At 46.1% G+C, this 21,764-nt stretch overlaps 1 protein-coding gene across 1 annotated transcript in view; it reads right to left on the reverse strand.

Annotated features, from left to right (window-relative positions):
- Positions 1-21,764, reverse strand: part of LOC147454937 (RNA pseudouridine synthase 2, chloroplastic-like) — a 211,898-nt gene that overhangs the window by 134,283 nt on the left and 55,851 nt on the right. The window contains exon 3 of the mRNA XM_086517456.1: positions 21,273-21,536. Coding sequence (XP_086373582.1) covers positions 21,273-21,536 — 264 coding nt within the window. The remainder of the gene's footprint in view (positions 1-21,272; positions 21,537-21,764) is intronic.

Raw genomic sequence — 21,764 nt, forward strand, 5'->3', positions numbered from 1 at the left:
TTCGTGATTACTGTACAAAGAACGGAGTGGCTACCCTTACTCAGCTTATGGAAGTTGCGAACACTGGTCTTGCCTTGTTGAAAGGAGAGGACAGTGGATTTCCGAGCAGTGATAAAGGGGGGCAGCAAAAGAAAAATTCAGCGAAGAAGCCCTTTGTGAAAACGGCTCCTGATGCGTCACAGGGGTCAGAACAGGCCACCAAAGACAAGGATTCAGCTCGGACTTCTGGAGCGCAGGCAAAGAAACAGAAAAGGAAGCCTTTTGTGCGCAAGTCGCTCGAGGAAAAGAAGGTCCTAATGGCTGAGAACAAATGCTTTATATGCGAGCAGCTTGGTCATATTTCTATCAATTGTCCACAAAGGAAAAGGCCAGCTGACTCAGAGGATAAAGAAGACCAGAAAGGCAAGAAGCCTAAACCCACGGCAGGTTTAGTGCCAGACATGGTGGGTGACAGGCCCAGCACAGATGCCAGTGAGTTATGCAGGGCATGGGGTAAAGTTAGGGATCAGACGGCACTCATCTTCTTTGATCCAGGTGCCAAAGCCAACTTTATCTCACCAGAGTTAGCTATGAAGCTGGGCATCAGAGCTGAAGAGATGGGGTACACCGCAGAGGCAGGGTTGGCATGTCCTGGCCACTCAGAGTGTGTTACTCCCATCATTGGAAAACTGCGTCTGAATATTCAGTCGTATGTGGACACTGAAGAGTTTTACATCATGCCGCTGGAAGGTTGTGACGCCTTGTTGGGGATCCCGTGGATGTTCCGAGTGCATGGAGTCTTGGATGCCTACAACAAAAAGATCACTGTACAGCATAGGGGCAAAACTCACATCTTGGATGTAAAGCTTAAAGGAGAGTCAGTCCCTATTGTATCTGCTTCTGCTATCACTTCTGTAATAAAGAATCATCTTTCTGTGTACTTGATTTTTGCACGTGATGTCTCAGATAGTGATCAGTCAAATTTATCTGTGTTAGATAAAGAAAGGTCATCATTTTTGCAAAAGTTTAGTGACTGTTTTTCTGATTCATTACCGTCGCAATTGCCGCCAGAGAGACCTGAGGACCATCGGATAGATTTGGTGCCAGGGTGTAGCCCACCAAATAGACCTCCCTACAAGGTTAGTGCGACGCAGCAGAAAGAGATTATGGGCCAGGTTGAGGAGTTATTAGAGAAGGGGCTGATTCAGCCTAGTTCTTCACCCTTTTGCTCCCCAGTGCTCCTAGTGCAGAAGAAGGATGGCTCATGGCGCATGTGTATTGACTACCGTGCGTTGAATAAGAATACCATCAAGAATAGGTTTCCTATTCCTCGCATTGATGATATTCTCGATCGTTTAGAGGGTGCTGCAATTTTCAGCAGGATAGACCTTAAGAGTGGGTACCATCAGATTCGTATAAGGCAAGACGATGTGCACAAGACTGCGTTTAGAACGACATTTGGTCTTTATGAGTTTCTAGTGATGCCGTTTGGGCTAACAAATGCTCCTGCCACGTTCAACAGAATGATGGACCGGATTTTCCGCTCGCATCAACAGTTTGTTGGAACATTCTTCGATGACATGATAGTGTATTCGAAGAATGAAGAGGAGCATAGGCGTCACTTGACCATTGTGTTCGAAGAGCTGCGCAATCACAGGTTACTTGTCAATCCTAAGAAAAGTGAATTCTTCCTTGAAGAGATCCACTTTCTGGGCCACATAGTCTCAAAGGATGGTGTTAGAATGGATCCCGCAAAGGTCGAAGCTATCAAGACATGGCCAGACTTGAAGACTGTGCACGATGTCAAAAGCTTCTTGGGATTATGTTCCTACTATAGAAGGTTTATCAAAAATTTTGCAGAGATAGCATCGCCTCTTCACGCATTGCAAAAGAAAGAGGTCACTTTCAGATGGACCCAAAAAGAGATTTCAGCTTTTAGTCTCTTAAAGGAAAAGTTGACTTCAGATCCAGTTATTGTTTTGCCAGATCTCAGGAAGTCATTTGTGGTCCAGTGTGACGCGTGTGGCAGTAGCATCGGAGCAGTGCTAATGCAAGATGGACGGGTAGTAGCCTATGAAAGCCGAATTTTGCAAGGGCCAGAGAGGACTATGCAAGTCTATGAGAAAGAGCTCTTGGCCGTGATTCATGCGCTTTCTAGCTGGAAGCACTCCCTCTTAGGTGCTGATTTTGTTGTCCAAACAGATCATCACACCTTCCGATACTTCTTGACACAGTCAAAGTTATCCGAAAAGCATATGCGATGGGCAAACATTCTTTCCATGTTCCACTTCCAGATTATGCATGTGGAAGGCAAGAAGAATGTTGTGGCTGATGCGTTATCAAGAAAGCCACAAATTTCAGATGTGTCAATTCCTTATCATCATGAGTTAGATGACATGAAGGAACAGTATACTGCTGATGAAGATTTTGCAAGGATCTTTGAACAGTTACAAGAGGGGCAACATCAGGAGCACTACCTCCTCAGAGATGGTTTTATGATGATGCATGGCAGACTGTGTCACTAGGCCACTGCGACATAAGGTCATGGAAGAGAGTCATGTCCCACCGTATGCAGGGCATCGTGGCATTGATGCAACAGTTAAAGCGGTAGAGACGTTCTTCTATTGGCCTACCTTGAGGAGAGATATGGATGCCTTTGTGCAAGCATGCATAGTTTGCCAAAAGGTCAAGTTTGACAGGCAAAAGGCACCAGGGTTGTTACAACCACTGCCGATTCCGGATAAGCCATGGGAAAGCATTGCTATGGACTTTATCTTTGATCTTCCAAGGACGCCAACAAGGAGTGATGGTATATGGACCATTATCTGCAGGTTCAGCAAGCAAGCCCATTTTATCCCTGTCAAGAAGAAGATAAAATCTGATCAGATGGCACGCTTGTTCATGTACAATGTGTTTAAGTACCATGGTATGCCACAATCGATTATCAGTGATCGTGATCCTCGCATGACCAATTTGTTCTGGAGAGGATTGTTTGAGAACATGGATACTACGCTCAAGTTCTCGTCTTCGTTTCATCCACAAACTGATGGACAGTCAGAAGAGGCCAATTCTACTGTCTTAGATCCGCTGAAATGCTATGTGTCAGATAATAAGGGCAAGTGGGAACAGTATTTGCCTATGCTTGAGTATGCGTACAATATTACGGTGCATTCGTCAACTGGCAAAGCACCTTTTGAAATTGTTGAAGGCGGCAAAAAGGTTCCTCCCATTTTGCACACAAAGGACAGGATCTTTGAGGCAGATCGATATGTTGAGAACATGGATGAACCGTCGTGAATTGCTATTATCACCAGGTGATTGGGTTCTCTTAAGGTTCGAAAAGGCAAGGTTAAAGAAGATGAAGGGCAAGGAACGGCTGTTTCCTAAGCTCAGCATGCGTTACTATGGGCCTTTTCAAGTGCTTGACAAGATCAGCGATGTGGTTTACAGGCTGAAATTGCCTGATGCGTGGAAGATTCATAATGCGTTTCACGTGAGTCTTCTAAGACCCTTCGTGGGTGATGTGCCAGAAGATATGCCAATTGAGGATCAGCCAGAAGTTGAGGAGCTTGATGAGATCCTGGTACCTAAGCAAGTTTTGGCACACAAGGACAGAAAAGTTGAAGGACAAGTTGCAAGACGCTATTTGGTGAAGTTCAAGAACTATCCACCTATGGATGCAAAGTGGATGGAAGAGCATGAACTGTCAGAGTCACCAAATGTATTGCAGCTCTACCTTGAAGCCTTTGCGTTACAGCCTACTTGTGCCCCAACTCAACGTGTGCAAAGGAGGGGTAATGATAGAGCTAGTACATCAAATGTACATATGAGTTCAGTGCCATAGATGGAAATGGCAAAAGTATGAAGGCCTCATTAAGTCATTTGTATCTATGTATGATACGACCTTTCTTGCGGATACATGCGATGATAAAAGAGTGTTGATAGCACAAGATCATCAGTGGCCTGTATTTATGGAATGCAATCGAGGACGTTTGCGATTTCAAGAGGGGGGTATGTCACGAGGACGTGGCAGTTATTAACCATGTCACAGAGATGTGGCAACTGCTACCCTTGGTTGTTGGTTTCTTTCCAATGGGGTTTATTTTATTTGTTTAAGACCCTCTTTTTGAAGTAGCAAACGGTCGGACATTGTATGGCCAATGTGAACGGTAGATTCACCCGCAGACGGGAAGGGGTCGGCACTGGAATTCGTATGGTAACAGGATGTCTAGGCTCAGAGCAAGATCATATAGGTTCCCCCGTCGCACTTAGCAAGTTGGTGGATACTAGGAAGTGAACTCAATTAAGGCGTAAAGTCAAGGTGGGACTACAAACAAAAAGTATCCGACAGTTGGGCCACATTGCACTTTTGGATGCGGCTCCAATGAGGATAGATGGTCAGAAGACCAGTGGAAGCCCAACGGAAACATCTCCTAAAATTTAGGGAACTGCTATTTTGGGCCGTGAAATGTGTTCGCGTCATTACCTCCGGTATGACTAGGGGAACACTTTACAACTCTGCCGCGAAGTCAACTGGGCAACCGGTCAGGATATTTTTAAGCGGCAACCCCGAAACGGGAAAATGCTTGTAAATGCGCCAAGTGTCACATTTTCAGGGACTTGCCTCTTCCAGAAAAATGGGCGCTGAATTTTTAAGCTAAGATGAGCCTCCTTTTGCATTTGTCACAGGTTAAGAGCTATGGAGTGCTTCCTTTCCCTCTCATGTGCAGTGTGGTGCTAGGAGTGATGCCCTGCACACTACACACTGCTCTCTCTCTCCCCTACGTGCAGTTATGTGATGCCCCACAAGAGGGCTCCTCATTTGACTGATGTACAGTTGTGTGGGTTCATGCTTTTGTACTGAGGCAAGAGCCTCCTTGAGTAGGAACAAGGGTAGCTAGCTGCTGCTCCAAAGCAGGCACTAGTGAGGGTCATAACCTCACCGTACAGGTGCAAAATCAGCGTTGTGTATGCGCTGTAAATTCACTGTTTTTCAGCCGTACGGACGCCAGGATCATTGGGAATCGTGCCCCACTGGCAAAGGACAGTTAGGGGACTGTTTGGGGCTGAAAACAGGGCAAAAACCAGTAAATACAGCGTGCCGAATTTACTGTTTTTGGGCAGGAATCAGAGGGTATACGCCAGTGCAAGTGAGTTCGAGCAGGGGAATTGGTTTCGCGCAAGTTTTGGGGTTGTTATGCTGCCGAAATTTGGCCAAATCAAATGGTATCTAGGTGGATACACGTGAAGGATTCCCAGGACCTTACCTTGTAATTTACCCTCCTAAAGAATAAAGAAATACCGAAAGGGGCGCCAATTTTGGGGCCTACAGGTTGTCGGCGTCTGCTCGGAGCATTCTAGCTTCCGAGCCGTGTGTGTGATGAAGTGTTAATTCCCGTTATAGGTTCTCTTTGCAAAGTGCTCTGTGTGTGTGTATAAAGTAAAGAATTTCCGGTGAAAGCCAACGCCTACCGCCCTACGGGCCGGTTTCATTGAGCCACTTATGCATACATGCTTATAAACCTGCGATGGTAGCTTGTGTGGCCTACAAAGCTCTACACCCCTTTTGGGTTGATGGGAGGTGATAATTTTAAGATTGCCACGATCTTCTCAGGGTCAGGCGATAAACCTTTAGCAGACACCACATGGCCTAGAAGTGTGCCCTCAGTGACCAAAAAATGACATTTGTTAGGGTTTAGCTTTAGGCGTGCCTCTTTGCACATGAGGAAGACAACAAAGAGCTGACCGAGTTGTTCCTCTAGATTTTCCACTGGCGTTGAACATTGAGCACCTGAGAATGTCGAAAAATCGTCCATAAAGATGCGAAGATGATCCGTAAGCAGAGGACAAAAGATGAGAAATACCGCCCGATTGAAAGAAGGTGGATTTCAACCCAAAAGACATTCTAGTGTATATAAAAATATCCCAGGGAGTCACAAAGGCCGTTTCAGCTGATCACCTGGATGGATGCCCAAGTGATTGTCTCCACTAAATCCATCCATGACACTGTACAATACATGCTCTGCTACATCTTCAAGCACACACTCAATGAAAGGTGTGGGGAAACCATCTCGTTTAGTTACCTTATTCAAAGCGCGGTAATCTACGCACACACGGATTTTATTGGACTGCTTCTTAGGAGCTATCACCATGGGTGATAACCACTCAGAGTGCTCCACAGGTACAATGATCCCTGCCTCTTGCATTTTCTCTAGCTTTGACTTGACCGCCTCAGCATACTTCGGGTTGAGCTTGTAAGCTCGGCCTCTTACAGGCTTAGCCCCTTCAACCAGAGGTATAGTGTGGACACCTAATTCTGATGGGATCCCCTCCAAATCGTTGTACGACCAGGCAAAAACATCTTTAAGAGAGTGTATAAAAGAGACTACCTGATTGAGTAACGCGGGATGCTCCTATAACTAAGCTGCTAAGAGTATGTGCTGAAGGTTGTCAGGATCTCCTAGGTTGACTTCTTTGATCGGGTCAGAAGGTGTAGCTGGAGAGGGTGCTTCCGAGGATGAAAAGTGAGCTGTCTCTTGGAGCTTCGAGACATCATGTGCTTGTGCTTGATCGATTGCAAACTCCGCATACTCTTCTTGTAACCATCCTGATGGAAGCTCCTTGAAGGGTAAATCTTCAGACACAGACATACCAGAGTGCTTTTGAAGGGGCGGGCATCCGACCTAGGAGATGTTAGAGGAAGGGGGAGATCTTTGGCGACTTCATGCAGAGGAGATTTCTTGCCCCTTCGGTGATGTGTTATAGGTTCCCCGAGGCCGACGGCTTCCATCAGAGGATGATTTGAATCATGAGAATTTGGGGCTGACACACTTACTTCTTCGACTGGTCCACTGTCTGCTGTAGGACTTGGGACATTGGTGTCCGCCTGAGGAGCTGGGAGAGAGAGTCTTACCGGCACAGGTGAGTTTTGAATAGAGACCACATAGCATGGCATCGATGTGGTAGCTTCCAACCACTGCAGCAGGTCTTCGTCAGACCCGTCACGTAGGATGGGCTGCTCACGGTCGGGGTTGGACTGTACTGACAATGAGCTCTGATGAGCCACTGGATCCATCCCTCCTTCGAGCCGAATTGGTTGCATTGGGGAGCCAAGAGTATGTATCCACATGGCATCGTTTTCCCATCATGAAGTACCTTAGTATGCCGCAACCATGGTCTACCAATCAGCAAAGGAAATCCTCCCCCCACCTGAGGAAGACTGACCACCACAAATTCCAAGCTAAATGTTAAGTCTTGTACCCTCAGAGGCACCTTCTCTACTATGCCCACAGGGTAGACTGTCCTCTGGTCTGCCAATGTAACAGTGAATGGAGCAGGGCGGGTAGGCTGCAGACCTAAGGTCGACATAGTAAATTCTGGCATTAGATTGATCCCAGATCCACCATCCACTATGACGCCTGAGAATTGATGCCGAAGAATAGATACAGTGAGACGAGGACTTTTGTAGTCGGTGAGGGGAGCAGCTGGATATGAACTCCAAGGGCTGCACAGGTAGGTGCCCGCCACTAGGCCCTGTACCAAGCTACAGAGACTCAATTATTGAGAGGGTGTCACTTCTGAGGGTTGCATCTAGCCGAAGCATCTCATGAAGGGACACTTGTTGAAAGGTGTTCTTCAAGATTGCTTCCGCTGTGGGCTTAGCTCCTACAATCTGGGCCTCCTCGGAAACTTTGATATGTTGCAAGTCAGCTACTGCTGCCAGGAAGGCTCCATCAATGTCCGAAAGCATAGAGATTGGTCTATTCTTTTCACCACTAAAGGGTTCGACAGTTTGATCAGGTTGCGGAAGTGATGGACGAGATGGTCCTGTTAGCAAGCTTAAACCCAAGGCTGCTCTTTGTGCCCGAGTGAGCACGCCAGCGGGCTCTGCCACTTGTTGTAGCCGAACTGTATGAGTAGCAGGTGCTGGATGAGGGGTGGTGTTCAGTGTGATTAGATTGATCTTCGGGAATGTGAACTCTTGTTGGTTTTGAGTCGGGCTTGAAGATGAGGATGCCCTTTGCTTGGGACAATCCTTACTGTAGTGGTCCTTAGACTCCAGACAATGTCTACAAGGAGGATACCCTTAAGGTAAAGGATACTTACTTTGGTAATGTACATATACCGCATCTGTAGCATAAGATTGGCCGATTAGACGAACAAAACGGGGGACGAGGTGGTCGCTGCTCTTGTTGCTGCATGGAGCTGGAGGCTGAGGTGTAGAAGCTTTTGGGAACTGAAGGAGTACTAGCATGATAAAAGTTGGGGGATACAAAGTTGTTGTGCATACCTTGCTGCATAGGAGGTGTTGTCAGCAGAGGTGGCAACGGGTTTTGATGGCCATAGGGTGAGACCATTGTTGGAGGTGCTAGCCCTTGTTGGAGAGAAGGACCTAGACTTTGTTGTATTTGCCGCAATCCCTTGATATAGTAACAATCCTTGTCTTCTTGCCCAGATTTTTCGCAGAAGTAGCAATAAGTTCGATGGGGACAGTCCTGTGGAGGATGTCCTGGAGAGCGACAAGAGCTGCACCATACCATAGCTTTAGTCTCCTGCTGAGACCGAAGCTCTTCTAGCTCTCTCTTGATTTGATCCAAAGCCTCAAGATGCGGTGGTTTCTCTTGTCTAAAAGACATTGATTTCTCTTCTTGGAGAGCCGTTGTAGTCTTAGAGCTTCAAGTTCTCTGCGCAAAGAAGTCAATGGATCAGCAGGACTACTTTCCGAGAACACAGAGGGAGTCTCTATGTGACGGGAGTTGTTGAACAGCTTCCTAGCCCCCTCTATCCTAGTAACAATTGCAATGAATTCCTCCAGAGTGACATCGGGTCGGAGGCTCTTGCGGAGTTTTTGCTGAGAGGTTTTGGGGACTGCGTTCTCCACCCACTTCTTAACCATGAATTCACCGCTTGGCAACCAGAGACTTGGTGTTTTAGTCATGAGCTCTGCAAAAGTCTCCTCTGGCTGGAGCACCATGTTGGCCAATTCATCCAACACCTTCTCTTGGTAGTCACCTGGCCTAAAGGCTGCACAGAATTGTTGTCTTAAGGCTGCCCAAGTTGCAAAATGGTTCTCTACAAACTGGTTGTACCATTTGTCTGCTAAGCCATCCAAGGTGGATGGAAAGAGTACCAAATAAGCATCTTCTCTGTTAAGACCACGACCCCTACAGAGAGATACAAACCTCCTTGCATGGTCGTCAGCATCTTCTGAACAGAGTCCTTTGAAGGTGGGGAACTTGATGTTTACCTTGGCCAAAACACTAGCCAACGCCTCCATGGCCCCTTACTGAGCGTGTCTCTTCTTATACAGCGCGATGCAGACTATTGGTACCTTGCAATGAGATGGACCGTTGGTACCTTGCAATAAGATGGCTGCATCCATAATCGTCGATATGGCTCTTCTGTCGCATCTAAATGTCTATCAGCTTGAGGCGCAAAATTGGCAAACATGTCAGGTTGCCCAGATGTAGGTGTCCCATACCTAGATGCCCCTGCACTAAGAGTAGTATGTGGTGCTGCCGACACAACTGGAGGGTGTGTTTTGGTGCCTGCAACACTACTCACAAGAGTTGGTGTAAAAGTAGAGGTGGCCACATAAGTAGTCATGTCCACTCTTGGTGTTGCAGTATTGACGTCAGAGATTTTGACCTGTGATTCAGAGAAGGATAGTGTTGCTAGCTGCTCAGTCGAATCTTTTTGTACTTTTGCCCTCTTACGTAAGGTGCCTTTCCCTTTGGCCATTTTGAAACGGCCTTGTTCTTGTTCTTTGGCTTCATCTTGCAATTTGAGAACAGCGGTTGCATCTGCATTTTGCTGCATAATTTGCACTACCCAATACATAATAGGGGCTGCATAGCAATTGAACCTCTCCGCTTTCCCTTTACGTTGAGTCAGAAATCGCTTTGCCCTCTCCTCTAACGCTCTAAACAGCAGATGGTGAAACGGATACGACAGGCAGTGGTAGAGACAAAAAAAAGCATCGCATATTCTTGGAGAGGCCGGAGAAGATGGAACTACTGCTCTTTCCGGTGCACGCAGTAAAAAATAATACTCTAAAATTGAATACAGCTGCACACTCCTGTGATAGTCTTCATTGAGTGCAGCAACAATTCTTGGCACGCATTTGTAGTGTCTTCTGGGGAGAGATTTGAGAAGGTTTTGGTGGCGGGCAAAGGTGCCAGCACATTCAATATTCCCATAACCTGTCCGATATACTCCACTGTAAGTGTAATTCCATTTAGCTTCGGAAAAGTAAGCAACGGGCACTTAGCTTGGCACTAGAGATTGTGCAAGACAAATCGTTTTGTGCCAAATTCTGGAGACCCACGTGTATCATTTGCTGCTGAGAGAACACATCTTTGAGTGTCGGGTTTGGAGCCTGTAAATGATAGATCATTAGTAAGGGTACCTTCGAGATGGCACCAGAAGGGCGAGGCACCTGGAGAGAGGTGACCTTGCCAGCAGTGACTGATTGGGGTGAATCTTCCTCTGAAGATTCTCCTGAAAGCTGCTCTAAACTAGGAGTATAGTCTGATTTATTGTCAGAGCTATCCCCAGAGGAGGCACAAGACTCTTCATCCGTCTAGAGGTGTTGCTCTCGATTCCGAGTACGAACCATCTTGATAAAGTATACCGAGAATCTGCAACTGATGAATCCTTAAAAACCTGTATTCTTAAGTCCCCACTGAAACATATACCACAGTAAACCACACTGAACAATTTCTCTAACCCACACTGAGATACATATTGCAATCACAACCAAATACATGTAGCAAGGTTAATTCAAGCTGCCATCTTCAAGTGTTATCCAGCTTATGGGTGGTGGAGGAGCACGGCCAAGGAGCACGGAGAACTCCTGGAGGCACACTTGGTGATATAGAGAGAAGCTGGACGCACGCTGGCGATGGAGAGAGGCTGCACGCACGCTGGCGATTGAGAGAGAGCCTGGAGATGGAACGCATGGAAGAACGCCTGGCTGAAAACTGAAAACGCTGGCAGAGAATACTCGTTGCGCTGAGTTTCTTTTTTTCGTGTCTTAAAGCAAGGCTGATTTTTACGCTGAGCTGGCTTCAAATAAGAATGGGCTTTCAATCTATTTTAATGTGGCTTTTTATTAAAGCACCGTGGGCAAGGGCGAAGGCGACAGCAGCTTGGGCGAGGGCGAGGGCGAGGGCGAGGGCGAGAGGAAGGGGATGGCGAGGGGCGAGGGCGGGGAAGAGGGCAAGGGCGAGAGGAAAGTGAGGGAGAGGGCGAGGGGAAGGGGATGGCGAGGGCGAGGGGTGAGGGAAGAGGGCGAGGGTGAGGGAAGAGGGGGAGGGCGAGGGGAGTTGGCTAGGGCGAGGGCGAGGGCGAGGGCGAGGGCGAGGGTAGGGAGAGAGGGCGGGAGTAGAGGGTGAGGGCGAGGGGAGTTCGCTAGGGCGTGGGCAAGAGGAGAGGGAGAGGGCGAGGGCAAGGGGAGAGGGCGAGAGGAGAGGGCTAGGGCAGCAAGGCGAAGGCTAGGCCAGCCAGGGCGAGGGCAGCAAGGCGAAGGCGAGGCAATCGGGGTAGCTGTGGGGTGAACCAATTTGATGCAAGGTGAAGGACCATGAGTGAGAGGACATCAGAAGCACCAAGCGACCAGGCTAAGGGACTAGCAAGAGCACGGAAGCTTCACAGAATGTGGAAATCAGGTAATCTAACCTCTCTGAAAGTATATAAAAACGCGAAGTAAAATTGCTAATGAACATGGTACCTTCATAAATATCCAATTGAAGAACACTAAGACTTATATGCATAGCAAAGAGAACTTAGTGTCACATGAGACGCTAGAGATGAACAGAAGCGTGTTCTTTGTAAGAAAGCCATCAGTCAGGTTGAGGTAGTGGGTAGGTTAAGCCCAAGACTAATATCATACCCACCAGAGCAGGAAGGAGAGGGGTTACATAGGATACAAACCGAGAGTGAAGGAGAGAGTTTCCCAATTCTAAAATCATGCCCATGAACGTGAACACAACAGAATCAGCAGAAGGACAGCTGTATAAGGAGAGGGTGTACAAGATAGTGATGAAAAAGAAGCAACAGAAGGAGGGGATGTCTAAAATAGTGATACCAGACGATTTTAGGACTCAGAGACTGGCAAGGATCACACTTGATTTTAGACCGTTGATCGTCAGCTTAAGCATGATAGCATTTGATCCTAGATCCATTGACTAAAGGCAACAGAACACCTTCAAGGGTGGCTAATTGTACGGCCCCTTGAGGAAGAATCTCCATCACCCTGTATGGTCCTTGCCATGCTAGGACCAACTTCTTTGCTTTTTTCACATACATAGCTTGATAAAGTAGCACCAGTGCTCCTTGTGTTATTTTCGGCTTTCGCAGATGGCGATCGTGCCATGCTTTGCGACGAAGCTACTCTGCTTCCAGAGCCAGGGAAGCCAAACTTCGGCTTTCGTCCAGAAGGTAAAGACGAGAGACATATGCCGACCCCAAATCTCCATTGACACGCAGACTACCAACTCGCGGAGACCCTGAGATGAATTCGAAGGGTGCTATTGCTTCCAAACCGAAAGCTAACTAGAATGGGGTGTGATTTGTTTGGTTCATTTGGCGCACCTCCTGCTTCTGCATCTTCCAGGCTCACCTTGTCCCATTAGCAGAGATTGTTCGTGATTTTTGGTTGGAGCTGATTTTCACTCTCAGGGGTCAGTTCGAGAGACTCCAGGGCAGCTCCGACCGCATGTGGGAGCGCAGAGAGGCTTTCCTGCGACTGACGCACAGGGCCTTTCTTCACCATGGTCCCAGGTGCACCCAAATGGCACCTACCGTCCCCCTATGTAGCTCTTTCCTCCTCCCATTTTGTGATTTAGGCCCCATTGTACATATTTTGTTTTCTCATTGAGAGAGTCTCCCCTTGGTTTTGATGTAGCCCACTCTAGTAGAGGTGGTTGTAGCCCTATGGGCAGTTTTATTAACTAATGGAAGGATCTTTTTCTTGGAAAAAAAAGGTACCTTCCACTTAGCCACACTGTGGTTCTGGAGCCGTAGTCTTAAGTGACTGCAATGTGTCGCTGCAGAGAAATGGGTCAAGATGCTCATACTAATAAAGAGACACTTGCTGATAAGTCTTCTAAGGAGCCTTCTCTGCAGAGAGGACTAGACTAACAGCTTTGCTTATTGAGGAAGGACTAGCTTTGGACTCCAAATTGTAAAGATCTTGAAGTAAAGAGTGAGGCCAAGTGTAGCTCTTTATGATTGAGCACCGACACCTTGGGGTCCTAAATACCTTTGGAATCCTACCAGAAGATGACATGGGAAAAGGGTGATCATTGAGGCCATTTAGGATTAATAGATTCCCTCCCCTTGGTCAATGGCTCCAAGCTGAAGGTCTACAGTTCTAGCATTTAGCAAATTTCAGCACTTTTCTTTCTCATTGTTCCAATGGTCACCTAGTCTACCTGCTCCACCTAGTCTTTACTTCTTAGACTCTGGTGTTCCTTGCTAGCTTCAGATATGACCATCTATAATAACAGACTTGGACACTCCAAGTCGAGATTCTACCGCGACACGACAAGATTCTCTTCAAAACAGTTCACAGTTCACAATTGATTCAACACTGGCCCAGCGGAGTTCCGTGCCTAGAGATATTGGCCCCAAAGACTGGCGCCCCTTTCGGTATTTCTTTTTGTATTAATCTGCAACTCAAAGTACAAGGGAGTGGTCGGGACTCGCTCTCAGACTCTGCGTCCAGATGCTCTGAGAAGTGAGAGCCCAAACCACTAATATATAGGTTTACAAGGGATGCTAAAAGCAGAGCCCCAAAAGCTGAAAATCAAAAGCCAAAGCATCTTCAATTTTCTCTCACAAGCTCCATTGAGTAATAAAGCAAAAGCTCTCTCTTTCTCAGCTGCCTTGTGTAGCTTTTTTTTTCCCATCATTGCATAGCCAAAACAAGCCCAAAAGCTGCCCATTTCCATTCAGCCTGCTGCCACGTGTCAGCTCCGTGTTTTGCGGGCCTGTCCGTACGGCAGTGCCACGTCAACATTCAGTCGGAATTTGCGGGACTATTCCATGCCAACACCGGGTAGCCATGTATGTGTACAGGGTAGCCACGTCACTAGTTTGTGACATACCCCCCTCTTAAAAGCATTGTAATCGTCCTCAATTACGCCTGCAAAACACACAAAAGCCATAAATTGTCTTAGCAGACACTGATTGTTAGTACCGACGCACTAGAAACACACATCTAGCACATGTACCAATCAACAGTCACATCACACGACATCACAAGACATCACTTGACATCACACGACATCACATGACAAATCACATTCAACATTCATTCGGATCTCAGACCATGATTTATCGGCAATGCAATTAGCAACCGCATATAGATCCACTCAGGACCTCATAGATGCCCGATTGACTAATCCCTATTGCAACCATGTCTATCAAGATCATTCAGACCAAAATGCTAAAATGATGCAGTCATTTCTTCTACCAGTTCCTGCACTTAAACAAGTCAAGAACAAATCAGTATCATATTATCGGGAATTCCAGTTCATAAAGTCATACAGCAAAAATACTGTCAGCTCTCAGTATCCCTGAATCTCAAAGAGACATCAGTGACTCTAGTATCAAAAATCGAGGCATCTGTTGACAAAGGAGCGGAGTAACTCCCCTCTTGTGCATAGTACATACCCACTGCACCAGATATCCAGCCAAGCTGAATTCGGGGTTCCATTTGGAGTAGACTATGCTAAACCAAAAGCTTCAAGGTAAAGTTTCACAATCTGAGGAGTATCTGCTAGGTCCTCCTCCTCCATCCACTTCGCATCCAATGCAGGATAGTTCTTGAATTTAACCAAGAACCGCCTTATCACTTTACCCTTAATCTTTCTGTCTTTATGTGCCAATATCTGTTCTGAAACAAGGATCTCCTCGTTTTCTTCCACTTCGAGTTGCTCATCAGGCTCCCCATCTTCGGGCACATCACCTTTAAAAGGCTTCAAGAGACTCACATGAAATGCATTGTGAATCCTCCAAGTGTTGGGCAGCTTCAGTCGAAAGGAGACATCATTTATCTTTTCGGAAATCTGGAAAGGTCCATAGTACCGCATACTAAGCTTTCTTTTCTTTCTCTTTTTCTTTCTCAAGCGTGCCTTCTCAAAACATAAGAGCACCCAATCATTCTCCTTCAATTTCAAATCGCGGCGGTGGCAATCTGCTGCCTTTTCTGTCTTTCTTGAGATTACTGCAAAGCCTCGCGGACCTTGGCAAAAGCCATGTCCAAGTCGAGCGTGTACTCGGCTTCAAAAATCTTATCTTTTGTGCTTAGGAAGGATGGAACCTTCGTAGCACCTTCAATAATCTCAAATGGCGCCTTCCCCGTCGAAGAGTGTACCATGTTGTTGTAGGCAAATTCCACCAAAGGTAAGTACTTTTCCCATTGAGTCTTCTAATCCGAGATGTAAGACTTCTAGTACCAGTGGATTGGCAATCTCAGATTGCCCGTCAGTCTGCGGGTGGAAAGATGACCACAACTGCTACCGCGTGCCAATGTTCTCCCAAATAGCCTTCCAAAACAAACTTGTGAATCTGGGGTCCCTGTCAGAGACAATCGTCTCGGGCATGCCATGTAATCTGAAGATCTGGGCCACAAACAGTCTCGCTAAGTGATCCGGCTTGACTGTTTTCTTCACTAGAATGAAATGAGCTTGTTTGCTAAATCTGTCAATAACAGTCCAGATACCATCGTGACCACTCTGTGTTCTCGGGAGATCAAAAACGAAATCCATTGCAATACTTTCCCAGGGGCGGGTGGGTATGGGCAAAGGCTGTAACAATCTCTGTGCTTTATGCCTGTCAAACTTGACCTTATGGCATACCAAGCAACTACGCACAAACTCGTCCACATCCTTCTTGAGTCTCGGCCAAAAGAAGTATCTCTCTACCCCTTTCAAGGTGGTAGCAATGCCGCGGTGACCCGTAAAAGGTGGACTGTGGCATTCGGTCATAACCTGTTCCCTCAACGGCTGTGTAATGCACAACATGGTTTTCCTCATCAAGTAGCCAGCCCGAATGGAATATCCCACTAGTGTCTCCCCATCCCGTATCCGTGTGAAAATGTCTGTAAAATCTGTATCTGTGGTATACTGATCAACCATATCCTTGAAGCTCCTATGATGTATCACGAAAATAGCCAGAACCAACGGATTCCCAGACAAAGCATCTGCCACCAATTTCTTATGTCCCTAAACATGGACAATCTGGAAGTAAAACTGTGACAAGATGTTCGCCCACCACATCTGCTTTCCCAATAGCTACCTCTGTGACAAGAAGTAGAGTAAACTCTGATGGTTTGTGAAGCAAGTAAAATCCGCTCCGAGTAGGTAATGTCGCCACTGAGAAGAGCATGGAGAACCGCCAAAAGCACTCTCTCATAGATCTGTGCTGTCAATTCCGGCCTTGAGAACAATCGGCTCTCGTAGGTAATGACATGGCCTTCTTGCATCAAGACCGCACCCAGACTACGACCACAAGCATCACAATATACTTCAAATGACTTTTGCAAGTCCTACAAAGTCAAAACTGGTCCTGTAGTCAATTTCTCTTTCAATGTCTGAAAGGCAGTCACCTCTGTGGGTCCCCACAAGAAAGGGACTCCTTTCTGTGTCAAGGTATGCAAAGGGGAAGCAACCTCTGCAAACTTTCTAATGAACCGCATGTAGTACGAACACAAGCCCAAGAAGCTTCTAACTTCATGGACATTCTTCAAATCAGGCCAATCACAGATACTCTCTATCTTGGCCAAGTCCATTTGCACTCCTGCTGCTAAGACAATGTGTCCCAAAAAATGTATCTCTGGAAGGAAAAATTCACTTTTCTTTGCATTAATCACCAACTTGTGATCTCGTAATGCTTCAAAGACCTGAAGCACATGTTCTCTATGTTCTGCCTCATCCTTGGAGAAAACAATGATGTCGTCAAAGAAAGTGCCAACAAATAGTGTGTACTCTTGAAAAATCCTGTCCATCATCCGGTCTAATGTCGCAAGAGCATTGGTTAGGCCAAAAGGCATCACCAAAAACTCAAATAACCCAAAAGTCGTCCGAAAAGCTGTCTTGTAGACATCTCCTGCCGCGATATGAATCTGACGATATCCACTTTTCAAGTCGATCCAGCCAAAGCACGAGGATCCCAGTAGTCGGTCAAGTATATCATCGATCCTAGGAATCGGAAATCTGTTATTGATGGTGATTTTGTTGAGAGCTCTATAATAGATGCACATTCTCCAAGATCTGTCTTTCTTCAAAACCAACAACACAGGAGAGCAGTACGGTGAGGTACTAGCTGGACAAGACCCTTTTCCAAGAGGTCTTTCACTTGGTTCATAATTTCTTCGTTCTGGGCTCGCGGCTCACACGGTAAGGTGGCCAGTTCGGTGGTGTGCTTCCAGGTATCATATCAATGGTATGATCCTCAGGATCAACGGGTGGTAACTCACCTGGCAGGCCCTCTGAGAAGCAATCGGCATGAGTGTGGAGAAAATCTTGGCGTTCTTTATCAAGTTCAGACATATTTGTCCTATTCTCATCATTTATCTCTCTCAAAAAGATCGAGTAAACAAACAAACTGGATTTCATTAATTTTGAAATGGCCGAAGCCGATACAATAGGGACAGACTCGCCCTTAAGTTTTACATCAAGTACAATGGTTTTGCCCTTCTCTGTGGTCAAAGTCGCTTTTTTCGCCCGATAGTCGACCACGGTGTTGTTCTTGTGGTACTAGGGAATTCCCAAGAGGACATCACAACCTTCCGAAGGCATTATGTAGAAGTCCTCATGCCCCAAATACCCCTGACAATGCGACCAAAGTTTGCCAATGACAGATGTAATGGCTACGTCCATGCCGAGTGCCGCTAGAACTGCCTCTGCTAGTGATCCCATTCGATCGGGTGTGATCTCGAGCCGCGCCGCCAATTCAGGTGAAATGAAGTTGGCCTTGGCTCCTCTATCAAAGAAGATCAGGGCTTCTTGGTCTTTCACTTTGCCCCATGCTCGACAAAGTTCTATACTCTCATCCATCGTGCTTGGGTCAGTACCCACGCGATCTGGAACCAGTCCAGTTTTCATCTTGCCTTTTCGTCCACATTCCTCAGCTGCTCTTGAACCTTTAGGCCTGTCTTCATCCTTGTCATTCTGTTCTTTCGGTGCCCTTTTAGGGCACTTCGCGGAGATATGCCTAGTTTCCCGCATCCGAAGCACTTCCCCTCTTTGATGTAAAGAGCTCTCTCTTGAGGAGTGAGTTTGGGTCGTGCATTCTTTTCTTTCTTTTCTGGGTTGCTCTTCCTCTTTCTACTTTCATTTTTCGAAGTCTGTTCGGTCCTTTGCGTCATGATTTCATCTGTGGGGTAGGTCAAACTGCCTGAATGAATGGCAAAACCCCGTTTCGCATGACTCATCAATTCCTGAATGGAATCTGACTTTCGTTCTAAGCAGTGATCTCGGATCTCTGTAGGAAGACCCAAGGTAAACCGCTCAATCTGTTCTTTGAACGAGATCTTCTTAAATGAAGAGGCTGGTAGAAAAGAGCTCCAGAATCTCTCGCAATATGCGTCCAATGTATCCTTCTTGGTCATCCAAAGATGGTTGCAAGCAGTTCGTATGTCGCGTTCATACTCTCGAGTCAGCCAAGAAGAAATAAAAAGCCTTTTAAATTTCAACCATTGAACTGGCGTTGTCTTGTTCAATAGAAGCATGGGCCACCAAGTGCGAGCATTTCCCTTGAAGTAAGAGGCAGCCCTCCAAATCTTGGAGTGCTCGGAGTAATGCATTCCAGAGAAAGCTATGTCAAAATTGTTGTATGAAAGACAAAGCCTTCGAAGCATCTCTATAACCAAAAAACGTGTCAAATTTTATTGACTGTCCACCTCCTTAAACTCTCGGACTTTCTTGCTTTTATCTTCCAGAAAGTCATACTGGTTGGCTTTATAAAAATTCTTCTTCTTTGCATAAAAGTTGTTGTCACCAGAGTCCGAACTATCCGAAGACGAGTCCTCTGTAGAACTGTCAACCACAGGGCAAGATTTAGGCTTCTTTGCCTTTTTCTTGCCCTTTGCGAAGCTTTTCTTTTTGCTTCGCTTTTTGCCCTTTCTGTCGTCTTCGCTCGAGTCAGAGGAGCTAGAAGAACTCGAAGAAGAAGAAGAAGAAGAATTGGGTACTCCTTCGAATCAAACACGCTTCTTCTGCTTTCTTGCCGATGCAAATGTGGACTGACGACCCAAATAACCCGGGAAGTCAGTTCCTTTCTTCTGCTTTTTGTCATGCTTTTCTGCTTTGTTCTGCGCGTCAAAAAGCTGAGCAATTCGTGCATCAACCACCTCTTCTAATTCTTGCTCTGTATACATCCTTGGAGTAGGAGGTTTCTTCAGTGCCGGTTTGAGGGGTGGTTCTGTGGTCTGCCGCCACTGTGAATGCACCTCGTCGAAGGAGATCTGGCTCATAAATTTTGCAAATTTTGGGTCCTTCGCAAAATTTAGCATCATCTTTGTTGCATTGCCGATCAATCGTCGACGTTCCATCTCTTCGAGCTCCGCCTGAGTAGGCCGAGGCGGGCCGTACTCCTCGCGTGAATCTTCGTTGTGATCTCTTCCCACATCTCCGGATGCAGAGGAAGTCGACTGATCTCTGTCTGAAGCCATAAGTGTCGCGTAAAAAGGATCGGACTTTCCTGTAGAAGAGACATCGGCTGTGCTCAGATACCATTGTAACAAACTTGGACACTCCAAGTTGAGATTCTACCGCGACACGACAAGATTCTCTTCAAACCAGTTCACAGTTCACAATTGATTCAACACTGGCCCAGCGGAGTTCCATGTGTAGAGATATTGGCCCCAAAGACTGGCGCCCCTTTCGGTATTTCTTTTTGTATTAATCTGCAACTCAAAGTACAAGGGAGTGGTCGGGACTCACTCTTAGACTCTGCGTCCAAATGCTCTGAGAAATGAGAGCCCAAACCACTAATATATAGGTTTACAAGGGATGCTAAAAGCAGAGCCCCAAAAGCTGAAAATCAAAAGCCTTCAAAATAAAGCATCTTCAATTTTCTCTCACAAGCTCCATTGAGTAAACAAAAGCAAAATCTCTCTCTCTCTTTCTCAGCTGCCTTGCGTAGCTTTTTTTTTCCCAGCATTGCGTATCCAAAACAGGCCCAAAAGCTGCCGTAAAAACTGCCCATTTCCGTACAGCTGCTGCCATGTGTCAGCTCCACGTTTTGCGGGCCTGTCCGTACGCAGTGCCACGTCAGCATTCAGCCAGAATTCGCGGGACTGTTCCATGCCAGCACCGGGTAGCCATGTATGTGTACAGGGTAGCCACGTCACCAGTTTGTGACACCATCTGCTCCCGATGTAACTTTATGCCATACATTTAATAGTGTCGATTTTGGTAGCAGCTTCCAATATATACATGTCTTGGAAGTTGGGCCCTTCTTTTTTTTTTCTTTTATTTGCTTTTTCTATCATTTTTTTAAACTTCTTCTAGCACTTTCCTCAAATATATCCTGGATCACCACAATCCTAAAAAATCACCTCCTTGGGTCCTCTAACGGATCCAAAAGTATCACCCTTATGTTGCATTTGTTTCTGCTTTTGAGGTCCTAAATGATTGTCCAGACAAGGCCTCAGAGCCTCCACTAAATCTAGAGCTCTATAAGTGGTCCTCTTGATCCAACACCATGGGAGAAAGCTCCTCCCAAGTCAAATCAAAAGTCCTCCCCAAAGTAATCAAGGTTGAATAGAACGCACTAAACTCCCGCATGAGATGTGTCATCAGGATGATAGCTATATCCTCCGAAGAGATCGGCTTCCCTGCCGTATCTTGTGAATATGATCCTTCATAGTTTTGGACTTTCGAGAATTGACAAGCCGCTAGTGTACCTCCAGGTGTGCACCCTTCATAGGAGTCATCCTATTGTAGACCTTTTCCAATTGTATAAAGATTTCCTGAGCAATGGTCATACCAAGAAGATGTCCAAGTGCCTTTCTTTGTGCTCCAAAATATATGAGAGAATGTAGCTTATTGGCATTCTTTTCCTAATCAACCATAGGATCTTTTTGTGTTCTTCAAAAACTAGACTCTCCTACTTTCACAGGTAACCTCTGCTACTAAGGGCCTTCTGACATCTTAGTGCAAATTCAGTCCCCTACATCAGCATAAGAAAACTCAACTAGACCCAATACGATCTACATAAGGTAGAAGAAAAAACAGTTTACAAGTGCTTCAAAAATAGTTATAATAGACACATAACAGTACCTTTGCAATCACAAGCAAGCCACTTGTGCCCTTGTCCAGCCTGTGCACTATACCTGGTCTGACTGCTAGCGGAACTCCTATGTAAACACTAGAATTCAGGTTTTGAGATTGATCCAATTGTTCGTCTTCGTCATCAAAACTATCTTCCTCAGGTTCTTCACCAGAAGTTTCATCTGTTGCTTCACAAGCCACGGGTAGTTCACAATGATGTACAAGGGCATTTACTAGTGTGCCATTCCAGTTTCCTGGTGCAGGATGAGTTACCTGAAGAAATAAGACCAAAATTGTAAAACTGCTAAAGAATATGCATCAATGTACAACAAGAGATTAAATTGACGACGCCAACAGAGGAGTAATGGTGGCCATCACTCAGATGAGGACCAAAAGAGGTATCCTCAAACTTAGCCTTTAAATTTGCATTAAAAACTAGCTTTTCTTACTTTATTTGAAGGCATTGGTAATCAATGCAAATACCTAATTTCATATCCTAAA

Source organism: Adiantum capillus-veneris, chromosome 7 (genome assembly GCF_014529385.1).
Source record: "Adiantum capillus-veneris isolate H3 chromosome 7, ASM1452938v2, whole genome shotgun sequence".
In the NCBI taxonomy this organism is placed as follows: Eukaryota; Viridiplantae; Streptophyta; class Polypodiopsida; order Polypodiales; family Pteridaceae; genus Adiantum; species Adiantum capillus-veneris.